We start from the raw sequence: 12,964 nt of genomic DNA on the forward strand, positions 1-12,964 counted from the left end.
TTAGAAATCAGATTGTTGAAAGTGTGCGATGGGAAAAGTGCAAGAGTCTATGAAACCAATGAGAAGTGAACAGATGGCAACTACTACACACAGGCCAAATAAAGTGGCTTCCGGCTGTTTTTGGGGTGTGATGTTTCAATGATGCATGCTCCCAAAGCGACTGGAAGCCACACCAAGGGCATGCTCCCCTCCAAAGGACTGGATTGGAAAGGAGTTGTTTTAGATTCACTGCTGGCTGTGCAATTTGGGACCTGCAGTAGTGGCCTTATTTGGAAGAGGGTCGTGAGGTCCCAACCCAATCATGGCCAGAGCAGCTAGAGGCTTCAGCCCTTAGTAAAACAAAAACAAAAATAGCTACAATCCAGCAGAGGTGCAGAGGTTAAATGTTGCTGAATGAATTAATTTGTTTACCTATGTACTTAATTATAAACACCCAAGTTTACTTGAATAATAAGTATTTAATATTGTAGATTGTACAGTGGGACTTCAGTATCTGCAGAATTGCCATCTGTGGCTTTGAGCATCTGCAGACAGCAAGCCCATGTTGTCCCCAATAGTGGCATACGCACATGACTGTGCTGCCATTAGGGACAACCTTCCATTGTCCCCCAGTGGCACCTTGTTGTCAACTTTTGGGGTTCCTCAGGTGAGCAGGGTGACCAGGTGTTTACTTGCTTAGCTTACTTGCTAATTAGTTTACTTGCTGTTCACTGCTATGATCTTTGGAATAGCAGTATATAAATAAAACAAATTATTAATTATTATTATTCTCCCAGACACACCCTACATTCCAGCCTTCTGTCCAGGAGGGATTTCCAAGTGGCCTCCATTTGGACCAGGACTAAGAAGCATGGAGTTTACATTTCTATGAAGGGTTTGAGCTTTAAATTCATCATGTCCTCCATTTTGCAGTGTGTTGTCCTCCTTGATGGTGTCAGAGAACACCCCGGTCGCCCTGCCTCCAGCAGCAGCCTCAGAGGGGCACCAAAGAGCCCCCAGCTCCCCTCGAGGGCTCCCACCTCCCCAAAGCCTCCCCTCCACCTCCAACACTGACCAAGGCGGCAGGGTTATTTAGCTGGAGCTTATAATTTAATAATATAATAAAATAATAATTTATAATATTTATAATTATTATATAACTGTTTATATAACTATTATAAATTAATAATAATAAATTATTTTATTTAATAATGATAAAGTATTATTATTAATAATTTTAATAATATAAATAATTATATATTATAAATACAAATATTATAACTATTATAAATTATTTTTATATATTATAAAATTATATACTCCCTCTCTCTCTCTATATATATATATAATTTTATGTATTATATTATATAATAATAGTAATAAATTAATATATAAATAATAATAAATTATTATTTATTTTAATATATAAATAATTATATAATAGTTATATTATAAATATAAATATTATAACTATTATTATATTACAAAATTATATACCTTATATATACCGGTTGTATATATATTATATGTAATATATATATATATATATATATATATATTTAAATAATTATATAAATAATAATAAATTATTATTAATAATTTTAATAGTTATATAATTTATTATATAATAGTTACATTATAAATATGAATATTATAACTATTATGTTATTATATTTAACTATTATTATATAAATTAATTATTTTATAAATAAATTATATAAATAATAACAACAATAATAAAGTACTCTATTATTATTATTGTTGTTGTTGTTGTTGTTGTGGGTTAAGGGTTTGCTGGCTCATCTGGAAGCAGGTCCTAATGAAACAAGTGGGTTCCAGTCAGTGTATAATATTTCCCCTCATCCATCCCCCAACTGAGGAAGTTTAAAGCAACCAAGGCAAAAGGGGGGGGGGGGAGTGAAAGACTGGCAGTCTCTACTGCGCATGCGCCCCCTGCGGCCGCTTCACCTGCGATGCCGTAGTACTGCGAGGCCGCGCAGGCCAAGCGCCCGGGAAAGTAAGGCGAGAACTCCACCGCGTAGCCATGACGGCCGGGCAAGCGGAAGGCCTGCGCCGGCACCCGGGTAGCACCGCTCATAGCCTCGCCGCCCCTCTCCTCGGCGGGGAGACACACCACGAGCGGCTTTGAAAAGGCCCGCTCCCTTCCTTCCTCGCCTGTCGCCGCCCCCTCTCACGGCCGAAAGGACGGCGCTGAGGAAAGGTGTCGCCACCGCCGCCATGATTGTTGTGGGCAAAGGCGCCCGGCCTCTGACGGAGGGGGAAGTGTGAGGAGGAGGGAGGCGTGGATTCTTCGCAAGCAGTCTTTCGATTCTTGACGGCAGTTTCGAGGAAACAGATATACACACACACACACTCTCTCTCTCTCTCTCTCTCTCTCTCTCTCTTTCAGTTAGGTCCAAATACACACACACTGCAGAAATAATCCAGTTTGAGGCCACTTCAACAGCCCTGGCTCAATGCTAGGGAATTCTGGGAAATGGAGTTTTGTGACACATTTAGCCTTCTCTGTCAGAGAGCTCAGATACCACAGTAAACTACAGTTCCCAGGATTCCCTAGTACTGAGCCAGGGCAGTTAAAGCAGTCTCAGACTGGATTATTTCTCTACAGTGTGTGTTTTGGACCTTAGTCTCAAAGGGGCCACAAGATCTCTCTACGTACTGATTTTACAGACTGACACGGCTATATCTTTGAATTACACCACAATAACAACGATAATGTGTACACCATAAATAACAATAAAGCAAACAAATGGGTATTGGAGGCTTCCTCTGGTTTTGAAGTAATTACTCTCTCTCAGGCTGCTCCTGTACTGCAGAACTGATGCAGATTGACAACACTTTAACCGCCACGGCTCAAAACCATGGGATTCTGGAATCTGTAGTTTTGTGAGACATTAAGCCCCCTCTGCCATTGCCATGACAAACTACAAATCCAAGGATTCCATAGGATGCAGCCCTGACAGTTAAAGCGGTGTCAAAACTGCATTAATTCTGCACTGTGGCAGCTGATCGCACACCCAAAATGTAGAAACCAGGTAGATTACAAACTGGTTTACAAGGTTAAAAGGGTCAAATGCATATAAAATTACAAATAGTTTAATTGATTTGCAGCCCTTTAAACTTGCACATGAGAAGTGCAGGCCAAAAGCATTTTAATGCCTGAAATTGGAGAAGAAAGGTAGATACACAAACATTCAATGGAACAAAAGGCCTACACACACACACACACACACACTCGTCCCTATTTATCGGACATTACGGACAACAACCCCCCCGCAAATCAGAACAATCGCCAACATTGGACCCCATTTATTACAACTCCCATGCACAGTGTTGCACGCTCGCTATTATGTCCCTCCTGGCTTGCCATCCGCGAAACACCAAGGGGCACAAATGGTCTGTTATCCCATTGCATGTGTTGAATTAAAGTTCAACTTCTGTTCTAGCTGGCTTTTGTAATTGGAAAGGATATCCTTTCCAACTGGATATCCTTATAAAGCAGGGGCCGGGGGCCGGGTTGCTGTCCCTCAGACAACTGGGGGGCCGAAGCCGGGGGGGGAAGCTTCCACCCTCCGGGGGGAGGGCCGCATGCCTGGGGCGGAGCTTTCAGCCGAAGGGAAGGGCTTGGGCACCCGTCCCAGGCCCTTCCCTTCGGCCGAAAGGGCTCAAAGGGGCCTTTTCGGCCGAAGGGAAGGGCTTGGGCAGGCCGCCTCCTGGGCTCCTCCATGGCCCCAGGCCTCTCTCTCCAGAGGAAGGCCTGGGGCCGCATGGGCCGAGAAGGAGCCTGTAAGCGGCGGTGGCATTGGCGGCAGCGGCAGCAGCAACATGACCGGGCTGGGGTAGGTCCTGCCGCCTCGCCGGGCCAGATCCAGCCCGCGGGTCGGGGGTTGCCGACCCCTATTATAAAGGATATCCTTTCCAATTGGAAAAGCCAGCTAGAATACAAATTGAACCTTAATTCAGCACATGCAATGGGGCAACTCTCCTTCAACCCTTCACTGCCCCCCTTCCAGTATCTATACTGGCATAACCCTCTCGCTGCCTAAAAGTACTAAGAGATTTCTGGCACAAGACTGCATTCCAGTAAAAAATCCACCAATATCTCCTTGCATGCTTCTATAAATACACTGTTTCAGATGTGATAGAAAACAGATTTGAAAATATAAATTTGTTTTAATTCATCTAATTTTATTAACTTTCTGGAACAGAAAGCTTTCAAAAATCTGTCCAAAGGCCTTTATTTAATCTCCTGGAAAAGTATCCCTTTTTTTCTTGGGGTGTGACACTGCGTCTTCAGTGTTACAGCGTGCTTTCAAGTTGTTTCCAACTTATAGTAGCTCTAAGGTGAACCTATCACAGAGTTATTTGTTTTTTCAAGATTTATTCAGACTAAGGGTCTGCCTTTGCCTTCCTCTGAAGCCAAGAGAGTGTCACCCACCCAGTGGATTTCCATGGCTGAGCAGGGATTTGAGCCCTTGTCTACAGAGTCATAATCTAACACTCAAACCTCTATATTACACTCTCTGTCAATGGGTCCATTCAGGAGCAAAACCTTGTCTAATATGTGTGTCAACTGTTTTTAAAGGGACTTTCTCTTAATGAGTCAAAACTTAATTGCTTTCTGCACAATCCTGTCATGTGAACATTTGTCTGTGTCATAAATCAAATGACTCAGTCTTTATCTGTCATGTGCCTGTAACAATCTCAGTCATAATTGAAACATTTTAAGGCAGTGATTCCTTTTAGGGGTCATTGTTATTGTTGTGTGGCTTTAAGCTGGTTCCAACTTATGGCAACCCTATCACAAAGCTTTTTTGGCCAAATTTGTTCGGGGGGGGGGGGGGGAGTTGCCTTTGCTTTCCTCTGAGGCTAGGAGAGTGTGATTTGCCCAAGGGCACCCAGTGGGTTTCCATGACCACTTTAAAAATCTGCTTAAAGTTAATAGACCCCATTTGCAGGGGGAAAATGCACTTAATATGAAGGAAATCAAAGGAAAACATCACTTTTCTTGCACCCAGCTCCTGGAATCTCTGAAGTCCCAGTTCAGAACCCATTTTATGGCATACACTTTTGAAACACTGAATGGTGAATGAAAAACAGGTCCATCAAATGGTCAGGGCTGTGTTTATCAGCTTATAGCATTTTCCTTGTGGCTGAATTATCACTGGTATTATCGAAACGCCTGAAAGGTTCAATCAGTTTCAAGCTGTAGTGCGTAGGTAGCTGGAAGATAAGCAGTGTGGATAGTGAGATATTGCAGAAGGGTTATGTAATCATTAAGCCATTTGTATAAAAAGCACAATGTTGTTCAGCTATACAAGTTCAGCTTGTCCATCACTTGTATCAAAAGTGCCTTATGTACACAAGTATATCTTTTTTGTACATCGAAAAAACAGACACAGGGCATTTTTGTCACATGCAGGTCCAAAGCAGAGACTGTATCAGGCTATGGCCTTGATATACTGGAAAAGGAGAGTCACATATTTTAAAATGTGAACAGCAATTCTAAACAGAACTTGGAATGTGACGTTAAAAAACTAGTTGACTATACAGTAGTTATAATTCAAAACTTACCTAATTCCCAAAGTAGTTACGATGATAGGTACAGTCTTTAACACTTTGCTTTTCCATCAGTTAGATCTCTTTAAAATCTAAATCATAAAAGCTAATAGCCTGTGCTACCAGCACTCTCTTCTCACATCCACTTTATCATGTCAACAGGCATAAGAGAGCACAAGGCAAGAGCATGACGCAGCACTTGAAACATATGATAATCTTCCTCCAACATAAAATAAAATAAATCAAACATATTACAGTTAAATCAGAAAAGTTATCTTTAGTTAAACTACAGGCATAGGGCCAAAACACATTGCAGAAATAATCCAGTTTGAGACTGCTTCAACTGCCCTGGCTCAGTGCTAAGGAATTCTGGGAGCTGTGGCACTAGAGCTCTCTGACAGAGAAAGCTAAATGTTTCACAAAACTACAGTTCCCAGAGTTCCCTAGCATTACACCAGGGTAGTTAAAGTGGTCTCAAACGTCATTACAGTGGATCCTTGTTATACGCTGGGGTTTGGTTCCAAGATCCCCCGTGTATAACAAAATCCGTGAATGTTCAAGTCCCATTAAGTATAATGACATAGCAAAATGGTGTCCCTAATAAAAAATGGAACATCAAGGTAAATTTATACTTTTTTGGAACATTTTCAAACCGTGTATGCTTAAATCCGTGTATAAAAAATCCGTGTATAAGAAGGGCCGACTGTATTTCTGCAGTGTGTTTTGGCTCTGAGGTATATCTGTATTTCCTAAGGAATGGTTAGTAAAAAGGAATGTCTTTATGCCTTAAGAAAACAGCAGGAGGCAGTCAAGTTCTACTTTATAAAATGTAAAACTTTCAAAGAGAGAGCTATGTTACTTCTTCAGAAAAAGATACAGTCATATGGTAACTTAAAGAATCATTTATTATAGATTGTAGTTGTTGTGTGCTTTCAAGTTGTTTCTGACTTATGGTGACCCTATAGTGAAGCTATCATGGGTTTTTTATGGCAAGATTTATTCAGAGGAGATTTGCCATGGTCTTCCTCTGAGGCTGAGAGAGTGTGACTTGGGCAAGGTCATCCAGTGGGTTTCACAGCCAAGCAAGGAACCAAATCCTGGTCTCCAGAGTCATAGTCCAACAGTCCAACACCATTTTAAAAAGAAAATGCCATAATAAATTCCACAAGCATTAAGGTACTGTAGGGCTTATCTCCAAAATATAATTTCTCTTGGGGAGGGGGGCCTGACATTCCAAGTCATTTCACACACTTTTTATTCCACATTGATTCAAGATGGCAATTCAGTTGTATACTGTGGCAAGAATTGCTTGCATCCAAATTGTTGTGTCTAACTTCTGTTTCAGTTGCAGTCTAATTCTGGCTATATTTTCTTGCACCTATAACTAAAATCCTCTGAAACCTGACATTCTGTCCCTCACTGTTTCTGACAGGATGTACTTTGCACAAAGAACATCATGGAAAGGGGATGGCCCATTAATTGTTGAAAGAAGGGAAAGGAGCAAAGATGCATTGTGAGTATTTTATTATAATATAGTGTAAGACATATTAGGGATCATTTGGTTGAAAGACAGGCTATAAAAACTAAATAAAAAAGCAACTTTATGCTCGAAAGTGCAATATTGCTCAATAGATGCCAGTGCTGTGAGGGAATTGTTAGATTACGGTGTTTAATTATTTTTAGGATGTGAAAAGCTTCTTAACTGATTGTGATTGCTATTCTCATTGTAAGTGATCTTGATTGTTCTCATTTACCTAGGTGGAGACCTATAACCTAATCATGTTTGAGCTGGAACCTGAGCCCGGTAACACTGTGGCCACTAGCTACTAACATTTAGATTTCATTTACACTATATGTTGTCTTGCCAGTTAGTACCTAAACAAAACTATACTAAAGAAGATGTTTTGAGTCCACGTTACAACATTGGAATAATGTCACACTCACTTTTAAGTCAGGTTCTGTTTGTAAAAGTATAAAAACAAAATTAATTTAGTGTTAAAATCTTCAGTGCCATCTATGATTGTTTATCTCCAGTTTAACAGTTCCACTTGCATCATCTTTTCAGGATATCTCAGGAGGCCATATCTCATGAGTTTTCAGCAGCAGCCTTTATTTTGTTGCAAGGGGGGGGGGGGAGAGACTCACAAAGACTTTGTTAGAAAAATATGTTGAAATCAAATACTTCCAAAGAAAACATTCCTTCTTATTTTTTTCCTTTCCTTTTAAGTTCAATAATTCTGTCACTGTTGAGATTACTGCAGAAAATACATACTGTAGTTACAAAAAATAATAGAATTACTCAGATTATAAATGGAAAAAAATTGATACAGCAGTGGCATCATATGAGTTTGCTTTGTATTTTAATTAGTCAATCATGGGTTTAAAAATCAAGAAAGAATTTTATTAAACCAGGAATGGAAAAACTGTGCCTCTACTAACGTTTTTGACCAACAATTCCCAGCAGCCCTAACTACCATAACAAAACAGCTTCATTTATATACCGCTTCATACTGAACTAGCAGTGTCTAAGCGGTTTACAACTGTAAGCTAATTGCCCCCAACAATCTGGGTACTCATTTTAGCGACCTCGGAAGGATGCAAGCCTGAGTTGAGCTTGAGCCCTTTCACTGGTATTGAATTCGCAACCTTATGGTTTTGAGTGAGTGGTTGCAGTACAGGCATTTAACCACTGCGCCACCAGGGATAACCAATGGTGAGGGGTTATGAGACCAGCATGTACAGGGTCATGGTTACCACCCTGCTCCACACCCTCTTGATTGGACCTATAATGTCTTGCCTATAAGCAGTGATGTATTCAAATCCTTGCAAGATACTTACAAGTCTCAAGTTGGGTCTCAAGTCTGGGAGCTAGCTTTTAACAGAAAAAAGGAGGGGGTGCATTTCTTGGAGGGAAATGGCAAACACATTAGGCTATGGGCTTGAGGCCTGCTTATCAGCTTCTCCCTGCTGCACATCAGAGGAGCCTTCTAAAGCTTTACAAAAGCTTCAGAAGGATTCTTTCACTTCAATCCCATTGCCAAATGCATTTGCTATTCCCTTCCAAGAAATGCACCCCACACTCTGGGGTCAGTTCTTGCCTGCTGCTCGAAGTGAATGGTGTCAGCAAATCACTCACTGAAAATATACAAGTCTCAAGTCAAGTCAATGTGTCGTTTTTGTCAAGTCAAGTCCAAGTCAAAGTCACTGACGCAACTTGAGTTTGACTTAAGTCTGAGTCTGAGACCTACATCACTGTCTATAACGATGGGTACTGGGGTTCAGCGTTACTGCGTACTTACCAAGGCCCACGATACATCATGATGTTACCCTACAGATGCTTACAAGGAAGCTCAGTAATAGATCAGTAACCCATCAGTTGTACTGTTCCACTGCTTACGGTTATTTTAAACTTACCAGTTTCTTGTATGTCAGTTGCAATAGTAGAAGAACCCTCAGCATCTGTTCACCTTCTCCTGTCCCTTTGTATGGCAGTATGAATTGGGTTTGAAGGGAGGGAGCAAGCAAATACATAGCATTTAGAAGTTCTGAACCCCCACAATTTGGTGCTGGCATCGCCATCTGCTCTTGGATGCAGTTTGAGATGGAAAGACTCCCCCACGATGCATGCACAATAAAGCATACAAGTAAAAAACAGAAGGGAAGATGTGTTCTTTTTACTTTTAAGAAGAATTAATCAGTGAAAGAGATTGTCTAGCCAGGAGTGCCTTTTGGGACAGTTTTGAATAAAACTTTGATAAATCTTTTTTTCAGAATTTGTAACTATACTTATCAAGGATCCCATAGGTTATCAGGCAGGAATTAAATTTAATTCTTAAAAAATGTTTATCCTCATTGTCCTAACAATTGCCTTGATCTAGGGTGACCAGATCATAACTGCAAAGGCAGGCAGGGCACTGCAAAATGTAGGGAATTACAAAATAAATTCTACTAACACTAATATAAATATAAATGCATGCTTCTTAGTCTTGCTCAGAATGGAGGTTACATTTTTAAATTCCTCCTGGACAAAAGGTTGAAATGTGGAACATGTCCTGGAAAAGGAGGGCATTTGGTCACCCTGCCTTGGTCTTCCTTATGCTCCTATTCTGTGAAGAATCCAAAATTATTATTATTATTATTATTATTATTATTATTATTAACCTTTATTTATGAAGCGCTGTAAATTTACACAGCGCTGTACATGCAATCTTTTTAGCTAGACGGATCCCTGCCCTCAGGCTTACAATCTAAAAAGACATGACACAGAAGGAGAAGGGAGTGCTGGAGGGAAAGGGTAAGAGGTCCAGCAGTTCCTCTCTACCTCCAAGGCCTGGACCAAGGCAGATGGACTGGAGGGAGGGCTTGGCTTCATAATGGATGGTTAATCTTCCAGGGAAAATACATACTCTCAAGTAGGATAATGCATATACAGTACATAGCAATATAGGAAATGGTTTGATAAACAGGCACCAAAAGAACATCAAATAGTAAGCAACAATTATGCAATGCCTGGGAAGGCTTCTCTGAACAGGATGGTTTTCAACTCCGTTTGAAGCTGGTTAAAGAAGTGATGGCTCTTGCTTGTGGGGGAAGAAGGTTCCAGGAGTGAGGGGCAGCAAGTGAAAAGGGGCGAATCCGGGAAGGGGCAGAGGAAATCCTGGGCTGAGACAGGAACCCTTGACTACCAGAACGAAGGGCCCTGGTGGGAAGGTGAGGAGAAAGAAGGTCTGATAAGTAAGGAGGGGCCAGTCCATGGAGGGCTTTAAATGTCGACAGCAAGAGCTTATACTGAATGCGGAAAGGGAGGGGGAGTCAGTGAAGGGATGACAACACAGGAGAGATGTGGTCAGCGCGGTGGGTGGAAGTGATAATGCGTGCAGCTGAATGCTGAACAGAGATTAAAGGACGGAGGTGAGAAAGAGGAAGCCCAGCCAGGAGGACGTTACAGTAATCAAGTCGTGAGATCACTAGGGCATGGACCAGGATCTTGGCAGTAGAGGCGGAGAGATATGGTCGGATTTTGGCAATATTGTACAAAAAGAATCTACAAGCCTTGGCTGTGGTCTGGATCTGAGGGATACACGACAGAGAAGAGTCAAAGATAAAACCAAGACTGCGGGCTTGCTGGACGGGTTGAATAGAAATGTTGTCCACACAGACAGAAAAGGAGTGTTGAAGGGTGGGCTTAGGAGGAAAGACAAGAAGCTCAGTCTTGGACATGTTGAGCTTCAAACGCCGATGGCGCATCCACTGCGAGACAGCTGTGAGGCAAGACGAAACTTGCTGTTCAAGCCTTGGAGAAAGGTCAGGGGTGGAAAGATACAGCTGGGTGTCATCGGCATACAGATGGTAGGAAAAACCAAAAGAGCTAATGAGTTTTCCTAAGGACAGTGTGTAGAGAGAAAACAGAAGGGGACCCAGAACAGAGCCCTGGGGAACTCCAACAGATAAGGGAGCAGAAGAAGAAGTCTGGCCCCCTGCAACTACTGCAAAAGATCTGCCAGACAAGTAAGATCTAAACCAGTTGAGAACAGAGTCTGAGAACCCAAGATCAGAGAGTATGTCAATTAGGAGACAGTGATCAACAGTGTCAAAGGCTGCAGACAAATCAAGAAGGATGAGAACAGAGTAAAGGCCATTAGCCTTGGCCTGTAAAAGGTCATTCGAAATCTTAGTGAGAGCTGTCTCAGTAGAATGCCTTGGGCAGAAACCAGACTGAAAGGGATCGAGGATGGAGTTGGCTTCAAGAAACTCAAGACAGCGTGAATAAACAACCCATTCCAAAACCTTAGAAAGAAAGGGGAGAAGAGAAATCGGGCGATAGCTAGACAAAGAGGAGGGGTCGAGAGAAGTTTTTTTTCAGAATTGGGGAAATGAGAGCATGTTTGAAGTCCGAAGGGAAGGAGCCTGTAGAGAGAGCGAGATTGAAGATATGGAGAAGCGAGGGCAGAAAGGAGGGAGCTATAGAGATTAGAAGACGAGTAGGAATTGGATCAAGAGAACAGGTTGCAGGTTTGGAAGAGTTCAGAAGTGTAGAGAGTTCATCCAAAGAGGCAGGAGGAAACACAGAAAATTTGTTAGGTGAGGGCGATAAAAGATTAAGAGCAGAAGAAGAATCGGGGGGGACTATCTCAGAGCGAATAGTGGAAATCTTAGAGATGAAATAATTAGCAAAGTCATTAGGAGAGAATGATGAAGAGACAGGAGGAGAGGGAGGTTTAAGCAAAGTGTTGAAGGTGGAGAACAAACGCTGTGGGCACCTCTAATTGGCGGAGATCAATGATTTGTAATAATTCTGTTTTGCCATAGAGAGGGTGCGTGAGAAGGAAGAAAGAACAAATTTGAAATGGATAAAATCAGCCCACTCTTTGGACTTTCTCCAAAGACGTTCGGCCGCTCTAGAGCAGGACCGGAGAAACTTAATGTTGGGGGTAAGCCAGGGCTGAGGCCTCGTCTTAGAGGAAGAAGTGTGTACAGAGACAGGAGCAAAATGGTCAAGAGTCGAGGAAAGAGTGGGGTTAAATAAAGACATTGCTGAATCAGCAGAATCCCCGAGATTTAGGGAAGAGAGAGATGAATCCAGGGTCAGACCAAGATGGTTAGAGTCAACAGACTGAAGATCACGAAAATGGCGTTGAATAGTATGGCGAGGAGGAGGAGTATAAGTAAGAGCAAAGGAGATTAAATGATGATCAGATAGTGGAAAGTCAAGTGCCAGGTAGTCAGAAATGGCGCAGTTTGCAGCAAGAACTAGGTCAAGACAGTGACCAAGAGAATGAGTTGAAGAGTTGGAATGTGGTTGGAGGCCAAAAGAAGCTAGCAGAGAGTTAAAGTGAGATGTTGTAGGGTTATTAGAATCGTCAACATGGATATTGAAGTCACCTAGGATCAGAGTGGGGACTGAATCTGAAAGAAAGAATGTCAGCCATGATTCAAAGTCTGAGAGAAACTGGGTGGCAGAGCCAGGAGGGCGATAAATAACGGCGACCCAGAGCTGTAGAGGAGAAAAGAGTCTAATAGGATGAAACTCAAAAGAAGAGAAATGATACCTGGGGGGAAAAGATAGAACTTGAAACTGGCAGGAGTTAGATAGCAAGATACCAACCCCTCCTCCTCGACCCTCAGGTCTCCAGTCAGGTCTGCCCAAACAGCAGTATGTAATGATGGCATATGACATATTGACAATATCAAGAATCAGTGTTTGAACAGAACAGTGGTCTGGATGAGAGCCTATAAAGTGATATTCAAGGTTTATCCAAAAATGCACAATTATAGCAGTATGTCACAAGTGTAACTGTGACTCTGCCCTATAGTATTCCAGGGACTGTAATTTGTCGATGTAGGGTCATTTAAGTTTCCTAAGGCTTCAGCCTTTAGTAAGAAAACAAAAATATTGAAATATCAA

At 41.8% G+C, this 12,964-nt stretch overlaps 1 protein-coding gene across 1 annotated transcript in view; it reads right to left on the reverse strand.

Moving 5' to 3' along the window:
- Nucleotides 1–2,112, reverse strand: part of PEX7 (peroxisomal biogenesis factor 7) — a 70,094-nt gene extending 67,982 nt beyond the window's left edge. Inside the window, exon 1 of the mRNA XM_089530297.1 lies at nucleotides 1,948–2,112. Within this exon, the coding sequence (XP_089386423.1) occupies nucleotides 1,948–2,077 (130 nt within the window). The 5' untranslated portion in view covers nucleotides 2,078–2,112. The remainder of the gene's footprint in view (nucleotides 1–1,947) is intronic.
- Between the last annotated feature and the right edge of the window lie 10,852 nt (nucleotides 2,113–12,964).

This window comes from Sceloporus occidentalis, unplaced genomic scaffold (genome assembly GCF_023333645.1).
Source record: "Sceloporus occidentalis isolate IW3139 unplaced genomic scaffold, rSceOcc1.0.p SCAF_6, whole genome shotgun sequence".
Taxonomy (NCBI): Eukaryota; Metazoa; Chordata; class Lepidosauria; order Squamata; family Phrynosomatidae; genus Sceloporus; species Sceloporus occidentalis.